General features: G+C 39.5%; 1 protein-coding gene across 2 annotated transcripts; it reads right to left on the bottom strand.

The window, feature by feature from the left end:
* Window positions 1-255: 255 nt before the first annotated feature.
* On the bottom strand, window positions 256-15,937 carry LOC114240961 (uncharacterized). 2 transcript variants are annotated; one of them, XM_089739134.1, is made up of 11 exons: window positions 15,144-15,937; window positions 14,192-14,300; window positions 13,009-13,145; window positions 12,355-12,429; window positions 10,887-10,969; window positions 10,149-10,274; window positions 8,385-8,532; window positions 6,989-7,113; window positions 1,313-1,445; window positions 680-985; window positions 256-521 (listed from the first exon to the last, which is right to left on the bottom strand). In XM_089739134.1, exons 1-11 carry the CDS (start codon window positions 15,280-15,282, stop codon window positions 328-330), a joined length of 1,575 nt encoding a protein of 524 aa, XP_089595260.1. In that variant the 5' UTR covers window positions 15,283-15,937; the 3' UTR covers window positions 256-327. The 2 variants fall into 2 exon arrangements, with proteins under 2 accessions (XP_089595260.1, XP_089595261.1); XM_089739135.1 differs by lacking the exon at window positions 10,149-10,274.
* Window positions 15,938-17,557: the final 1,620 nt, after the last annotated feature.

Consider the following 17,557-nt stretch of genomic DNA (forward strand, 5'->3'; position numbering starts at 1 on the left):
AGATTCTGCGAAGCGCGGCTCTTGCTAGAGTTCGTGATAGCAACGTCGTCAGGTTTGAGCCCCGTGAGCTCACCTACTAGTTAAGGTTACGCTGAAATAGCCTCTCAAGGCTATCAGCTTAGGAAGGGAAAAAAAGCGAATTTGAAATTCAATTTTTTTTTCCCCTAAACTATTCAATAAAGCTTTTTTTATTTATGTTACCTTCTGGTAATAAGGTATTTATTTAATAAAGGCAAAAGAAAAATAAAGACTGGATAAAAGCGTATTTTCTTTAATATCTAGCCCGTGGTCGCGCAGGACGAAGGTCCAGATCCGCTTCGTTACAATTTAAGGTTTTTTCGGTGAGGTCGAGTTGGTTGATGGTGAGGTCGAGTTGCTTGCTGGTAAGGTCGAGTTGGTTGGTGGCTTGGTAGTCGGTTTGGTGGTTGTCGTTTTCCTTTTGAATTTCTTTTTCGTCGTAGTCGTGGTTGTCGAACCGACGGTGGGACGGTACTCGACCATCTGTGCGAATTGTGCGCCTCCTGACCGAGAACACATAAACAATCATATCACCGGTAAAGACGCGGTATCAAATACAGCTTGGATCTATTCATTTAACATTACACGGAACTCCCCCCATTATAAACTCCCATGGGCTGGTACCAGCCGCGAGGCCACTCGTCCTGTCCCCAAGACTCACCGGATTCCTTGGAGGGAGGCGGCGTTGTGCTCGACCAGCTGCTGTTATCGAACTCTGTCGTAGTCCAAACATCGTATTCCGGTATCCACATCTTGTAGTCCAAGGGCTCGTAACCGAAATCGGTCATGTAAGTCTGACCCCTGTATTCGACGCGGCTCATCGTGAAGTCCTCGTAATAGGTGCCCTCCTCCCATTTCCACTTTTGTTTGTCGAGCAGAACCATGTTTTGTTCGTCGCCCCATATATACATTTGGAAGACGCACTTGTCCGAGAACATTATGTATACTGATATATCGAATATGGTCCCTGGGAAAGACGTTTGGTTGAATTTTTTATTTTATTGCTTATATGGTTGGACGAGCTCACAGTCCACCTGGTGTTCAGTGGTTACTGGAGCCCATAGATATCTACGACGTAAATGCGCCACCCACCTTGAGATATAAGTTCTAAGGTCTCAAGTATAGTTACAACGGCTGCCCCGCCCTTCAAACCGAAACGCATTACTGCTTCACGGCAGAAATAGGCAGGGCGGTGGTACCTACCCGTGCGAACTCACAAGAGGTCCTACCACCAAGAAAAAATTGATATGTGTGGCTGCGCTTATCCGCTCATGTACCCTAATGAGAACCTTACCTCTATAAGTGTAGCACGCGGGTCCGTGCGTGTACCTGCGGGAGTGGTGGGTGACCCTCATCTCTGAAGTTCCGGACGCGTTTACCAGCTCGAGCGTCAGACATCTATAGTTCACGTTGTTCATCAGTGTCAACTGGAACAAGTATGTTTTATTACATGGTAGGCAGCGGCTTGGCTCTGCCCCTGGCATTGCTGAAGTCCATGGGCGACGGTAACCACTCACTATCAGGTGGGCCGTATGCTCGTCTGCCTACAAGGGCATTTTTTTTTTTTTTTTGTATAAAACTAGCTACTCATCCTGGCCTCGCTTCGGGTCCTCTAATTTATTATTGAACTTATACGATTTTCTTTCTTCATCTATACATATTTATAAATAAAATTGGAGTGTCTGTATGTAATAATGAAATAACCGCTTTTAACCGACTTCAACAAAGGAGAAGGTTCTCAATTCGACTGTATTTTTTTTATGCTTGTACCTCATAACTTTTGACTGGGTGAATCGATGTTGATGATTCTTTTTTTGTTAGAAAGCTGATGGCTCCCTGTGTGGTCCCATTTCAATTTAGTTCAGTTCTGATAATGGCATCCATGAGAAAACCATATAAGTCTTAAATTTGCATTAAGTACGTGCGCGACAAATAGATGAATAACTCAATAACTCAATATCACGCCAACCGATTTCGATGATTAATGTTTTTAGTGTATATTAATTTGTTTTGGAATATATTTTTTTTTCTATTTGAAGTCGGTTTTTGTTAAAGCATGTCTATTTACAATTATTACTACATGCATATGAATACGGTACATACACAAAAATAACATTTTTTACAGTTTTTGTCTGTCTGTCTGTCTGTTCCGGCTGATCTCTGGAACGGCTGGACCGATTTTGACGGGACATTCACTGATAGGTAGCTGATGATATAAGGAATAACTTAGACTACTTTCTTTGGACTAGCTTCGCCCCGCGGCGTCATCCGCAGTACGACAATAACCGCGGGTAACATCGCGGAACTCAGCTAATCTTTCATAATATCGCGTACTCGGTTTGTTACTACCAAATGTGCGTTACAAATAAGTTATCAACTTTTATTGCAGTTAATAAGGTTCACTATTTTGGCGATTAAGGCTTACACGTAAAAGATAGATAAATGCTGTCGCGTGCTTTTTATTGGGCTATTTAATATCAACATTTCTATTATACATTATACGTTACAAATGAGTTATCAACTTTTATTGCAGTTAATAAGGTTCACTATTTTGGCGATTATGGCTTACACGTAAAAGATAGATAAATGCTGTCGCGTGCTTTTTATTGGGCTATTTAAGATAAACATTTCCATTATACATTTTATATACGTGTAACTCTCAACGGTTTTTGCAGCGCACGCCAGAAAAACTCACAAATAGCTGATTTTTTCGTACTTACTTGACACTTATCGTTATATTTTGGATAATTCACACAATATCTTTATAAACTATAGCCTATGTATTATTCTGATGTGTAAGCTATATTATTGTAAAGTTTCATTAAAACCCATCCAATGGTTTTTGCGTGAAAGAGTAACAAATATACATCCATACATTCTTACAAACTTGAATTTCAGGTTTAAAATATTAGTAGGATTATACATTTATTTAGCTTGAAGTCGTCGTGGCCTAAAGGATAAGACGCCCGGTGCATTCGTATCGAGCGATGCAACTGTGCCAGTGTTCGAATCCCGCATACCTACAGGTACCAAGCAGGGACGTCTTAAACTAGGATGGGCACACAAGAATTTGAGGCCCTTTTGGAAAGTAAAAAAGCGAATTATAATAACATTTTTTTACTGAGTATGACCATTTATGTAATCAAATACAGTATGATATAATATGTCATTAATGATATTAGAATGCAGGTTTTTTGGTTACGATTTCGATAACGGTTTCTTTCGGGATGTCTATTGAGCAAAATCTTCTATTATAGGTATAGTACCTATATGCCTTGTAAATACCTTCTGATTACCGATTTGTGAAAAAAGTGTAATGTGCCCGACAAAAATGTTTTGAGAATAAGCGTGTGAAAGAAATTGTCGGTCTTTCGGGGCCCCCTGAGAATGGGGGCCCTGGGCACGGGCCCCGTGTGCCCTTATGGTAAAGACGGTATTGGTACCAAGTTTTTTAATGAAATACGTAATTAGTAAATGTTCACCAAAAAAACAACTGTCCCACTATTTTTGTGTTTATCTCTCGCCTTGCGATAAAAGTTATGTATGTACTCGTATATTCTTCAAACTTCGAGTATTCAGACATTACTTAGTAAATTCCTTCCAGATTAGGCTAGTGGTTTATTGTCTCTTTGACTTCGGCGTCGCTACAAATGGTCCACACTCTGATAGCCGGCATGACACTGTTTTCTTATTCTTTGAAGTCGTCGTGGCCTAAAGGATAAGACGTCCGGTGCATTCGTGTTGAGCGATGCACCGGTGTTCGAATCCCAGGCCGAATACCAATTTTTCTAATGAAATACGTACTCAACAAATGTTCACGATTGACTTCCACGGTGAAGACATAAAATCGTGTAATATAAATCAAATTCGCAAAATTCTAATTTGTGTAATTACTGGTGGTAAAAGATCTTGTGAGTCCGCGCGGGTACACGCACCCTTTTTTATTTATTTCTTAGATGGGTGGCCGAGCTCACAGCCCACCTGGTGTTAAGTGGTTACTGGAGCCCATAGACATCCACAACGTAAATGCGCCACCCACTTTTAGATTAAGTTCTAAGGTCTCAAGTTACAATGGCTGCCCCACCCTTCAAACCGAAACGCATTACTGCTTCACGGCAGAAGTAGGCCGGGTGGTGGTAGTGGTGGTACCTACCCGTTCGGACTCACGAGAAGTCCTACCACCAGTAATTTACATTTAATAGGTATGGGATTTGAGCGACTGAATCTCACATTTTCGCTCCGTTTCAAAGAATACACTAAGCATCTCGGATCATCTATTATTATCAAGAAAGTAACATTGTAACTTGATTACAAATAAATAAAGTGATTGCCGTGATGGAGGGTTTTTCGGCGATTGTACATAAGCGAGTCGTAGTAGCGATATAGACGTTAGACATGCTCCATTCGCATGCAGCAGAGATGCGAATGTTGCGATTGATAACTATGAATGTGGAAGCATATAGAGGAAGAGGTAGACCTAAGAAGAAATGGATGGATTGCGTGAAAGACGATATGTATAAGAGGGGAGTGAGCGAAGAAATAATAATAATAATAATAAATATTTACTAACAATCACGCCACGTTAACTGGTCCCGTGATAAGTTCGTAAAGAACTTGTGTTACGGGTACCATATAACGGAAATAAATGTAATATTTTTATTATACACATACATACATTTAATATACATCCATAACCCTGGAAAAGACATTTATATTTATCATACAAATATCTTCCTTTGACGGGATTCGAACCCGCGACCCCCTTGTGTAGTGACCATGTCACTTACCACTACACCAGACGGCCGTTAAATGGTATATGATAGAGTATGGAAGGAGAAAACATGTTGCGCCGACCCCAGGTGACTGGGAGAAGGGTAGGAGCAGCGGTGGATTTACACTGGGGGCAGTCGGGGAAGTGTCCAGGGCGGCAAAATTAGGAACGTAATTTTTTTTTAAATCTTATCAAGATTGCTCAATATAATTAATTAATTCTAATAATTAATAATGTTCTTTTTAATTGATAATTGAATAAATTCAATTCATCCGTTATTTGTGAATTATAATCTTGGCACTTTTGGTCAAAATTAATAATCAAAATGATTTAATCAATTTATTTCCTTGGAGATATAAAATATTAATCGATTTTTCTATTTTCTTTAATTAAAGAAATTTAATTAGTTTTTTTTTTGATGTAATATAATTATGAGTCGCCCTTAGTCAAAATTTATAATTGTTAGAAAATAAATATTTATTTATATTTTTTGGAATATATAACATAAATGCATAATTGCGTTTCCGCAATAAATTCATTATTTTAATTTTGAAAAATAAAATATATAAACCATAAGTTTAGGTAATATTCCAGTATTGGGGCGGATTTTTTTCCGATGCCTAGGGGCGGCATTAAGTTTAAATCCGGCCCTGGGCAGGAGGATGATGTTAGACATGCGCCAACGTTGGTTTGGTCAAAACTGCTACCTTATTCCTTTCATTTGAACAATAAGAAGTTTGCACCCGACAGATGCGCCCAAACAAATTTAACCCATTCTTAAAGTTAGAGCGCGTTATAAAAATCTTAAACACACATTATTCACGACGAACCTCATGACGTCAACGTCACAATTCGGTATCAAGGGCTTACCCGGCCAATAAACACGTGTCCATTAATTAATTATTAGATAAGTCGTCGCGCCGCGTTAAGCAGAATTATACAGTTAAATCCGATTTAATTGAGCCCTCGTAAAGATAAATTATGATAAAACAAAATTGGAATATAATCAGCGTCGCCGGTTCTCTGTGTGTTTTTTTTTTTAAATATCTAAATCACATGTCACGACTTCTTTAGGAAAAGGGCTATGTTAACAGTTCATCGGATCGATTCTCTGTGAAATGCACACCCCGTTTAGTTTCTCGCTTGATTTTCGCAGTGGGTCGCGTTTCCGTTCCGGTAGTAGATTCTGTGAAGCACTGTCCTTGCTAGGGTTAGTGCTAGCAACGTCGTCAGGTTTGGACCCCGTGAGCTCACCTACTTGTTAGGGCTACGCTAAGAATGGCCTCTCAAGGCCAATAGAAACATACACAATACATATCATATGATGATATACATATCATATCATCATAAAAGCCGCCATCAGAGCTGAGTTCCTGTTTAGTTTCCGCAACTTTTTGTGTAAATTGTCTCTTTCTATTGCCCAGATGGGTGGCCGAGCTCATGATACACTTTGAGTTTAGTTACCAGAGGCTGCAGACTTTTACTGGTGGTAGGACCTCTTGTGAGTCCGCGCGGGTGGGTACCACCACCCCGCCTATTTCTGCCGTGAAGCAGTAATGCGTTTCGGCTTGAAGGGTGGGGCAGCCGTTGTAACTATACTGAGACCTTAGAACTTATATCTCAAGGTGTGTGGCGCATTTACGTTGTAGATTGTCTATGGGTTCCAGTAAACACTTAACACCAGGTGGGCTGTGAGCTCGTCCACACACCTAGGCAATAAAAAAAAAAAACATCAGTATGTTCACGTACTTTCCATGGTCGTATGGTGCTAGTAGAATACCTTTTTTTTACTAGCTGACCCGGCAGACTTCGTAGTGCCTCAATCGATAAACAAAAGACCTAAACTTTTGTATAAAATAAACTTAAAACAAACAAAAGGAATCCCCGTCCGACGGGGGACACATCAAAGGAAAAACAAAATTGTTATTTTTATTTAATTCCAAACATTTTCATTCATTTATCTACCTTTTAAACCTTCTCTGGGCTTCCACAAATAATTCAAAACCAAAATTAGTCAAATCGGTCCAGCCGTTCTCGAGTTTTAACGAGACTAACGAACAGCAATTCATTTTTATGTATAGAGATTACACTTCATGTAAAATTTACATTTGCGGACTTAATGCCTAAGGCATTCTCTACCAGTCAACCAAAGGTAGTGCAGAGTGAATAGTGGTAGGTGCAATGAAGTTTAATACTTACGTTATAGGTCAGGTATTGGTATTGGTTATTGTCCGTTCTCAGGACGATGACCTCTCGGAATATGAGGTTGTGGGTTTCCTCCTCATCACAGTCCCCGAATCTCTGGTAGGCCGTGCCGCCGTCGCCTATTCACATCAGTCAAGTCACTGATTAATTAGAAGCGGCTCGTTTAATTGTAGTTTTAGAAGAAAGTTATTGTTATCCATTGCGGGACATAGGTCTTCCCTAAGGTTCGCCACAGTGGCCAGTCTTGTGCAGACTGCGCCTAGAGTCCGCGATCTTTGGGGTCATCCATAAATTACGTCACACGTTGATGGGGTATCACCGAAATGTGACATAGTGTGATAAGGTACATGGGGGGTCAAAAATATTAAAACGCGAAGCTTAGATGTGAATAAAAAACTTTAAAATCTGCGAACTTGAACTATAGTTATTAATAATTTAGCATTCTCGCTAGGAGATTATTTCTCATGCAACGTCATTTAACTTATAATTTAACTTACAAGCATAAATTGAAAAAATGTGTGCGTCAAATTCGAGGGGGGGGAGGGGGGGTTTAGGTTATAAAAATGTGACAACCTGTGACAAGGACGGGGGAGCGGTTCAAAAGTCCTAAAATTCGTGTGACGTAATTTATGGATGGCCCCTTTAGCAGATCGTCGGCTCAACTCTTGGGAAGCCAAACTACTCCACGATTTCCGGTGAGCGTTCACCACTCGAGGACTTTTAAGCAACATGCCCACCGCCACTTCAACCTCGCAATCTTCCGGGCAGGTTTTAAAACACGCGAAATTAACCATTAATAATTTTAATTGTGGTTAAAATTCAAGATAATCTTAGAAATTACTGATCTGTGACGTGTTGGTAGGACAGGTCACAAGTCCGGACGGGTAGGCGTTACCATTATGGTTCTTTATGCCACTAAGCTATCAATCGTTCCAGTTTCAAGGGTACGATAAATTATTCTACCGTAGTTTTTTTTTGTGATTGAAGTATTACTTGTGGCCCGGAGGCCTTTCCAGTTTCACCAGGGCAAGTGGGTGAGCAAGGCTCAGCCAGGAGGGGTGGGATTTGCTAACAGCTACCTGGGCGCCTCTAAAGGAGACCTAACAACTCAAGAGTAGCTGCTTCGCGAATGAATCTACTACCGGATCGGAATCGCGACCCGCTGAGAAGATCCGGCGAGAAACTTAGCGGGCTGATGCATGGGCTAGGTTGCACGTCGAACTCTTTGCCGAGTTCGACGAGTACGGTTACCGTACCGTAGTGTTAATAATTCGACGTCTTGTGTAATGCCTATGGCCTTCGGTAAGTACTTAAAAGGTTATTGGCTGTGTGTTCAATCACTCATCAAGAACTATAAAGATAGAAGAACGAGCTAAAGTAAATAACTCACTACGCAATACATATTTCTGTCGGGTTATCTCCGAAATTGTGATGCGCTGGAACTTGGCGAGGCTGGACCGTATCCAAGGGTCATAGCTCATGATATCCAAAAACCTGGACGGCGCACCGCACCCTGGTCCTCTTACTCCTAGGCCTAACTGTTGTTAAAATAAAGGACCGGTCGCTTACTAAGCACAGACGAGGGGAAATCAAAGCAACGCATTGCAGTACAGCTCTCTTACAATACTATTGAGGCCTCATGTCTCAAGTTGGGCGGCAAAATTCACTTTGTCGTGTTATGTCTATGGACTCCCGTATCCACCTAAGATCATAAATCTTTAAAATTTCAAAATAGCATTTGATTATCGTTTTAGTCTAAATATGATTACTGGTGGTAGGACCTCTTGTGAGTCCGCACGGGTAGGTACCACCACCCCACCTAATTCTGCTGTGAACCAGTAATGCGTTTCGGTTTGAAGGGTGGGCAGCCGTTGTAACTATACTGAGACCTTAGAACTTATATCTCAGGGTGGGTGGCGGCATTTACGTTGTAGATGTCTACGGGCTCCAGTAACCATGGGTCACCAGGTGGGATGTGAGTCGTCCATGCACGTAAGCAATAAAAAAAAGATCCTTTGTGTCGCATTCTTAAATTGTTACCCGTTTAGTTACTGCATACACGACCTTACGTCTTAACAGGTGTGGCTGTATTCCGATCAACAAGCTGACTACGTTTCCCCGTGCATAAGTGAAATCAAAATATTCCACACACTATACGAAACTTTCAAGTTTACAATATAGGCTTTTTCAATTTGTGTATTACATATACATACAATAGAGTACTTTATTAGGTAATTTTTAGTTTTAGTTTATTCAAATCTACCAGGAATTAGTCGTTTCTATAATCTGTGCCTACTCGCTACATTGAGTTATCTGTGAGTGTCAAACAGACAAGAAACGTCAATTAGAAAAAGGTCAATGTCAAATGGAAAATGTAACGATTGTGTCAAACAGAAGCATGGAGGATAGGATTAAGGAGTAACATCTTCTATGGGGGACAAGTTTAAAAAGTGTCCACTTGTAAACAGCAATTTATTATTGGAAGGCACATCGAATTAGCGCTAATGTAGGAAGCGAAATTTATACGAATATACCAGTTTTACGCAGAGTGAAATGTACTGAATTGAAGTGAAGTGTGGTATTTTAAGGCGCTGTCTTTTTAATTTTTCCACTTGCTATTATGGGTTTCCACTTTAATTGGCTCTCTTTCAGCAGATACTTTTTAATATACTGATTTTCTTAAGGGATTTTATGACGTGGTAACTAAGACCTTTAAGTCGTGTCTTATTTTAATATATTTCTTAATTTTATGAAAAATGATAATATAGAGTGAAATGAAATGAAATGAAAATGATTAATTTGGGACATTAATCAACTGGTATGAAATTAAATAAAATGAGATGTGATGATATGAGATGAAATATATAATCTCAGTAAAATGGTAGTCATTTATTGAGATTTTTTCAGTGGACTTTTTGGAGGATCCCGAGAAGTTACGTCCAGTGGCTTTGTTTCATTTTCCCACATTTTTGCACTTTCACAGATATTAAACAGTTAATAAACCACCGTTATTACACATTTAAACCCGAAGAAACACTAACTTGATTGTACTCCTTAGTTCTACCCTCTATAGACAGAAGGAAGAAACAAAAACTACAGTATCTACTAGAAGTCGTGTTCAAGCCAATCCCTTGCATATTGAAAATCCTCTTACCAACTGCCATCTCCCCCAAACGTCTCTAGAGACTAAGGCTGAACCAGCGTTCCAAACGCAAGGATATTTATCGTCCAAAGAAACGACACAGGCCACGTGTGGTGGACGCATCTTCAGGCTATACAACTGTTGGTTTAGACATGTTTAACCTATTTACAATTATTTACAAGTTACAAATGTTCACGGTTGACTTCCACGGTAAAGGAATAACATCGTGTAATAAAAATGAAACCCGCAAAATTATAATTTGCGTAATTACTGGTGGTAGGATCTCTTGTGAGTCCGCACGGGTACGTACCACCACCCTGCCTATTTCTGCCGTGAAGCGGTAATGCGTTTCGGTTTGAAGGGCGAGGCAGCCGTTGTAACTATACTTGAGACCTTTAGAACTTCTCAAGGTGGGTGGCGCATTTACGTCTTAGATATCTATGGGCTCCAGTAACCACTTAACAGCAGGTGGGCTGTGAGGACGTCCACCCATCTAGGCCACAAATTTTTTTTTTTATTAATTACTTAATTAAAATAACGCTTTTTTTTACAAACAAAATCATGAATTTCAATTTTTTCAATTTTTTTTTAATTTTTTTTTTAATATTGACTTATGCTCCTTAATAAGTAAGTATACCAAATTTCGAGTTAATAAGACGTTTTGAAGGGGGTCAAAATCATGTTCAAAGATTCCGTTACATACATACATACGTCTGAAGCTAATAAAAGCGTATTAAAAAAGTAACTCACGTTAGCTTTGACATAAAACTCTTTGCACCAATTCCCTGGTATGTGTTCGACTTGTATCATCTTCTTTTCGAGATTTGTGTAATCTGAAGATAAGCGGAATTCAATGGAATTAGATTAATACGAAACGCGTATTCGAATTGTGAATATTGCTAGATTGATTTTTTTTTCCTACCTAAGCTGATAGCCTTGAGAGGCTATATCAGCGGAACCTTAACTAGTAGGTGAACTCACGGGGCTCAAACCCGACGACGTTACTAACACGAACCCTAGCAAGAGCCGTGCTTCCGCAGAATCTACCACCGGATCGGAAACGCGACCCACTGAGAAGATCCGGCGAGAAACTCAATGGGCTGTTAAGCCTTCGTCAAACAGAACGCGTGCTTAGCGCGCGTCAGGGCGCTAAACTAACGCCGCGCTATAGCGCTCATAACGCTGTTTGACGGTATGTTACCGTAGTAGTACAACACATCCCGGCGTCATAGCGTAGCGCTCTGACGCGCGCTAATTACGCGTTCTGTTTAATTGAAAATTTTCGCGCCTTTACATTGAAAAATCAGTTCAATGTAAATAATATGCAGTTTTTTACTTTTACAGTTTGTGTTTAAGCCTTCACGGCTATCTACATTACACCCACTATTATTTGTCGATGATCGCACTGAGGGTTTAGTTCATCAGGTTTGAGCCCCATGAGCTCACCTACTAATTCGGCGAATCTAGAATAACCCCTCGAGTTTACTAGAATAGGTAGGAAAAAAGAAAGAAAAAAAAAACTAGGGTTTTCATATTTAACACGTTGACTGCCTTCGTCACCGGTGTCCTACGCGGCGCACTGAAGTAATTATGTCGATTTCGGTTACTAAGACGCCGGAATGCCTAGTAGATTCTGGGAAAGACGAATCCGAAGATAACAATATTAACTTCTTAATTTGACAACAGACTTTGGGCAATAACAAAAGTTTGACAATAAACAAAGAGTTTACTCGTATATATGTGTCTCAAATACATGCTAGTGTGTGTAATTTAGTTTTTATACTGAGAATGAATCTATTTTAAGAGACCTAAAAGAGTAAAACATACATTAAGGAACAAAAGAAGGCAAAGTTAGGTAAACCAGGCGCTTAGTAACAGAAATCGACACAATTACTTCAGTGCGTAGGGCACCGGTGGCCTACACGGCAGTTAAAGGATTAATTTCTTTCCCATATTTTAGCGCTGTGGGTATTTTCTGTAACAATCGCAGTACTCATTATAGAGACTTTTTCATTTCATTTCACTCCATATTATCTTTTTTCATAAAATTATAAAATATAAATTAAAATAAGACATGACTTAAAGGTCTTCGTTACCAGATCATAAAATTCCTTAAAAAAAGTACTCATTATAGGACCCCGTAGGAGGTTAGGTCACGGTAAAAGAAAAAAATATAGAAAACGTAATACAAATGTTAATTGTAAATACGATATTTTACCATTTTCAAATTTGACGACGTAAAAAATTGGATTCCTTAGTCTCTCTGGCGGTGGACAAACAGGTCGTATGTTCGCTGAAAACGTTGAATAATTTCAATGATTTTCGATACATAGCTTCTTAGTTTAGTTTTAGTAATAACAATAATTTACAAATAATTGTTAAATTTTTCGATATATAATCGATAATTTTTATAATCGTATGAAATTTCGATTCGAACCTAATTGATAAAATCCAAATGACATTTAACACGTTGACCATGAGACGTTTTGGCGGGAAAGCGAAGAGTGATGTTGTGTGATTTGTTTTATTTTGTCTATTTAGTGTTTCTTCAGGTTTAAATGTGTAATAATATGTAGGTCGCCGGTGCCCTACGTGGCGCACTGAGATAGTTATGTCGATTTGTCTTTTCCATCTAACTGGCGCCTTTAAGTATATCTAGTAGACTATGGGAAAGACGAATCCGAAGACATTGAGAATGAATCTATTACTAAAATACCTAAAAGACGAAAACATACATTAGCAAACAAAAAATGGCAAAGTTAGGCAATCCAGGCGCTTTGTAACAGAAGACGATATGATTACTTCAGTGCGCCGCGTAGGGCACCGGTGACCTACAAGGCAGTCAAAGGGTTAAATAAATTTAATTACACACCGTCTCGGACGATGTCTTTTAGTTGGACCAAAGCTAACGTGTTGTAAGTGTCGCCATACTCGGGGTGGAGCACGTAGTTTCGGACGCGGCGTCCTGGAGCTATCCAGTTCTCACCTAGCAAGACCCTAGAGTACTCCCTGCAAAAATATAAAATAAACGTCATTCTTGAAGTGGAATGCGACTTCCAACAAGGTTGCGTTAAACTTTTAACGCTACCATACTAGAAACAAACAGTGTGCTTAGTGCGAGCTTTTTAACGTTCTCGATAGCGTAAAAGTTAGCTCATATTTGTATGGAACGGGATAGTTTACGTAAGTTTGCCGCTAGGGGCGCTGTTCCAACTGCATACAAAATTAGCTTAACTTTTACGCTATCGAGAATGTTAAGAAACTCGTACTAAACACACAAAGCGAGAGTGAGTGCGTGGCACTCGAGCGCATGCGCGTATTATACCTGTTACGGGCCAGCGCGAGCGTTAGCAACGAGTAGCGTCCAATATTTTAATGAAGTATTTAAAAATAGTATATACCTATACTATGTATTTATATTTCTATCTATAATTTAAAATACATGTAAATTGTTGAGAATGTCGCATCTCTTATACACAGCATTTCCTATTACAACAGCAATCTGAGTTAAGGATGAAAAATGAAAAAAACACAATACATCGAAAAAGAAGTTTCACTTCATTCGTATTTTTTTATGTCATGATATAGCCAGTGACGGAGTTAGACTTGATGGCACCCTAGGCCCCGTTTATTAATCCTTAATGTTAAGAATAATTTTGGCCCAATATATTTATTTCAAATTTAATTTTTTTTATTATTTTTTCTAAAAATTTATATGAACTCATTTTCAAAAGATACTATCTTCACTTTTTGTCACCTCTGAAATTTTGGCATTTTAAAAATTTTACCGCCCCTCACTTCATACCGCCTTAGACCCGATATACCTCCCTAATCTGTGTCTCAATTCCAGATACCAATTACATTCAGTGTGTTCGTCATTCCTAAGCTTTACGTTCGGCGAAGCTTGCATAACCCCTCAAAGTTACTAGCAACAGGTGATAAAAAAATTTTTTAAAAATACTAACCTTTTTACTTGAAATATATATTTAACAAATTTACCATCTATCACATAAATAATTGATGAGTTTATAAATTAGTTTCAAAAGTTTCCTCACCTAAAATCACGGTTCGATATAGGTCCTATATCAGCCGCAGAACCGAGCACAAACTCCTTTTGAATTAGGACCACCATAGTTACAGCACGGGTCTCTCCGTCTTCGCCATCTATTGGATAAAAAATAAACTAAAATTAATAATAAACGCGGGAGCGGAGAAATTGGATTTTTTTTTTTTTTGTTCTACCTCGGCGGAAGCCTAAAGTATAAAACATATTTAAAAAATGAAAAATCTAAATTTCGCATTACCCAACTAGAGAGCTAAGGTCGGAGTTTCAATTATAATGCCTATAGGCCTAACACATGCACGGTCTGACGTAAATGTCTTAGGCCACTAGCAACCATTTAAAACGAGGTAGGCTATGAGTACATCAATCACAATTTATGCAAATGCCCGGTACAGGTTGCCACGGCGGTACCGCCTATATCTGCCGCGAAATAAAAATTAAAAGTAAAATCGCCGTGACAAAGGTATCTTTTACTTAACATCTTTAGTTATATACAATTCTTCTCTACGTGCGTGTGTCAGTAAGCGACCGGAAAGATTAATTGTTTGAGAAGGTCCTAAGATGATTTAGTTATACAATTAAAATATGAGGACGACTTAAGCAGTTTTTGTTTTTAAATTGCTACCGAACCCGCCAATTAAATACTGAAAACTGTAAAAACTGAAGACTGAAAAAAACTTTTTACTGGTGGTAGGACCTCTTGTGAGTCCGCACGGGTAGGTACCACCGCCCCGCCTATTTCTGCCGTGAAGCTGTAATGCGTTTCGGTTTGAAGGGTGGGGCAGCCGTTGTAACTATACTGAGACCTTAGAACTTATATCTCAAGGTGTGTGGCGTATTTACATTGTAGATGTCTATGGGTTCCAGTAACCACTTAACACCAGGTGGACTGAGAGCTCGTCCACACAACTAGGCAATAAAAAAATAAAAAAAAACATACTCACTGTAAATGTAATATAAAATACCGCTCCAGGGATATTTTTGTAGTTCAATATTACCCGTAGACACTTCGAGGTCGTGGTCCACGCCGCAATTAATTAAATCTAACTGCACACTGTTTAATAGAGGCACTGCAAGCAACATCGAAAGCTAGATTCTTATTGGAGCAAGCTTGGGTTTACTAAAGCCATAGACGAGTATTCATCTGCAGTGAATTAATGGTCGGTGGTAAGCGAAGCACATAAATGACGTCCAAACTGTCACGAATGATGATATTATTAATTTTATTGGTGGTAGGACCTCTTGTGAGTCCGCACGGGTAGGTACTACCACCCTGCCTATTTCTGTCGTGAAGCAGCAATGCGTTTCGGTTTGAAGGGTGGGGCAGCCGTTGTAACTATACTGAGACCTTAGAACTTATATCTCAAGGTGGGTGGCGCATTTACGTTGTAGATGTCTATGGGCTCCAATAACCACTTAACACCAGGTGGGCTGTGAGCTCGTCCACCCATCTAAGCAAAAAAAAACGATCGAGAATAGAACGCGAACCAATATAGTAGTAACGAGCCATTGAACTCGTCGTGGCCTAAAGGATAAGACGCCCGGTGCATTCGTATCGATCGATGCAACGGTGCCGGTGTTCGAATCCGACACACGTAACGTAGACAAGTAATTAGCGGTAGGCAGCGGTTTGGCTCTGCCCCTGGCATTGCTGAAGTCCGTGGGCGACGGTAACCACTCACCATCAGGTGGGCCGTATGCTCGTCTGCTTACAAGGGCAATAAAAAAAATTGAAAAAAAAAGGATTTTTTTTAAATTAAATTCGCACTTATTTCGATTAATTTTAGCTAACGGATAACATTACAGTAAAAGCTCGTTATTCGAGTTTTCACTATTCGTGGATTAAAAGAATGCGTACCTTTATTCGCGTAACGTCATCAGGTTTGAGCCCCGTGAGCTCACCTACTAGCCACGGTTACGCTGAAAATTTTTTTTTTTCTTTTTCTTTTTATTGCTTAGATGGGTGGACGAGCTCACAGCCCACCTGGTGTTAAGTGGTTACTGGAGCCCATAGACATCCACAACGTAAATGCGCCACCCACCTTGAGATACAAGTTCTAAAGTTTCCCGTATAGTTACAACGGCTGCCCCACCCTTCAAACCGAAACGCATTACTGCTTCACGGCAGAAATAGGCAGGGTGGTGGTACCCACCCGCGCGGACTCACAAGAGGTCCTACCAGTAATTACGCAAATTATAATTTTGCGGGTTTCATTTTTATTACACGATGTTATTCCTTCACCGTGGAAGTCAATCGTGAACATTTTCCAATATCCCATTTCCAACCGAATATCTTTTGTAAACGCACCTTTCCATATTCACGATTTCAGTGTTTTCGCTTAGTGCGAGTTTTTTAAGTTTCCCGATAGCGTAAAAGTTACCTAACTCAAATTTGTATGGAGTTGGAACGTTTGCCTACGTTTGCCGCTAGGGGCGCTGTTCCAACTTCATACAAATTTGAGTTAACTTTTACGCTATCGTGAACGTTAAAAAACCCGCACTAAAAACACTGGACAGATGTTACATGCAAAATAGAATTGAGAATCCTCATATCACAAATTATGCTATGATGACTATGGGCTCCGGTATCTATTTAACTCTAGATGGCCCATAAGCCTATTTAACTACCCGAGCAACAATTTATTTTTTTCTTTTTTTATTGCTTTGTAGGCAGACGAGCATACGGCCCACCTGGTGGTGAGTGGTTACCGTCGCCCATGGACTTCAGCAATGCCAGGGGCAGAGCCAAGCTGCTGCCTACCGTTAAGTACTCTCCACAAGCCTCGTTTGAAGAAGGATGTCATAGCGTCGGTGGTTGGATGGTTACCGTCGCTCGTTAACGTTCAGAGTCACAGTCAAATCTCTGCCTACCATAAACACAAATACCATATTACATACCATACTATAATTATACCATAATAAAATATTACAAATATTATAACCTGAAGACGGTGTACGCTGATGTTACTAACAGCTACAGTTACAGATCATAATTTCTTAGTTGTACCAATATAAAAAAAAAAAAAGACTTACGCTCAAACAAAAATAAAATTATCAACGCTTTAATCATTTTAAAAAACCGCACATTCACTTCAACATTGTTTTAAGACTAATAACCTAAAAACCTTTCATGATACACAATGAAACATGATTTTGTTTACCGAATTCTTTTCATATAAAAAAAGCCGTATTTCGTAAGGCGATAGCTTGTTGTGTAAACATCATATTGTGATATAATATTTAAATATTTGTGTGCTGAGCTGAGTAGGTACATAACCGTGATACATATTGCTACCGATAATCTTACGTGGATTCCGAGAAAATAGAACAGCCATTAAAATACGATTGAGATATAACC

This window comes from Bombyx mandarina, chromosome 28 (genome assembly GCF_030267445.1).
Source record: "Bombyx mandarina strain Sakado chromosome 28, ASM3026744v2".
Classification (NCBI taxonomy): Eukaryota; Metazoa; Arthropoda; class Insecta; order Lepidoptera; family Bombycidae; genus Bombyx; species Bombyx mandarina.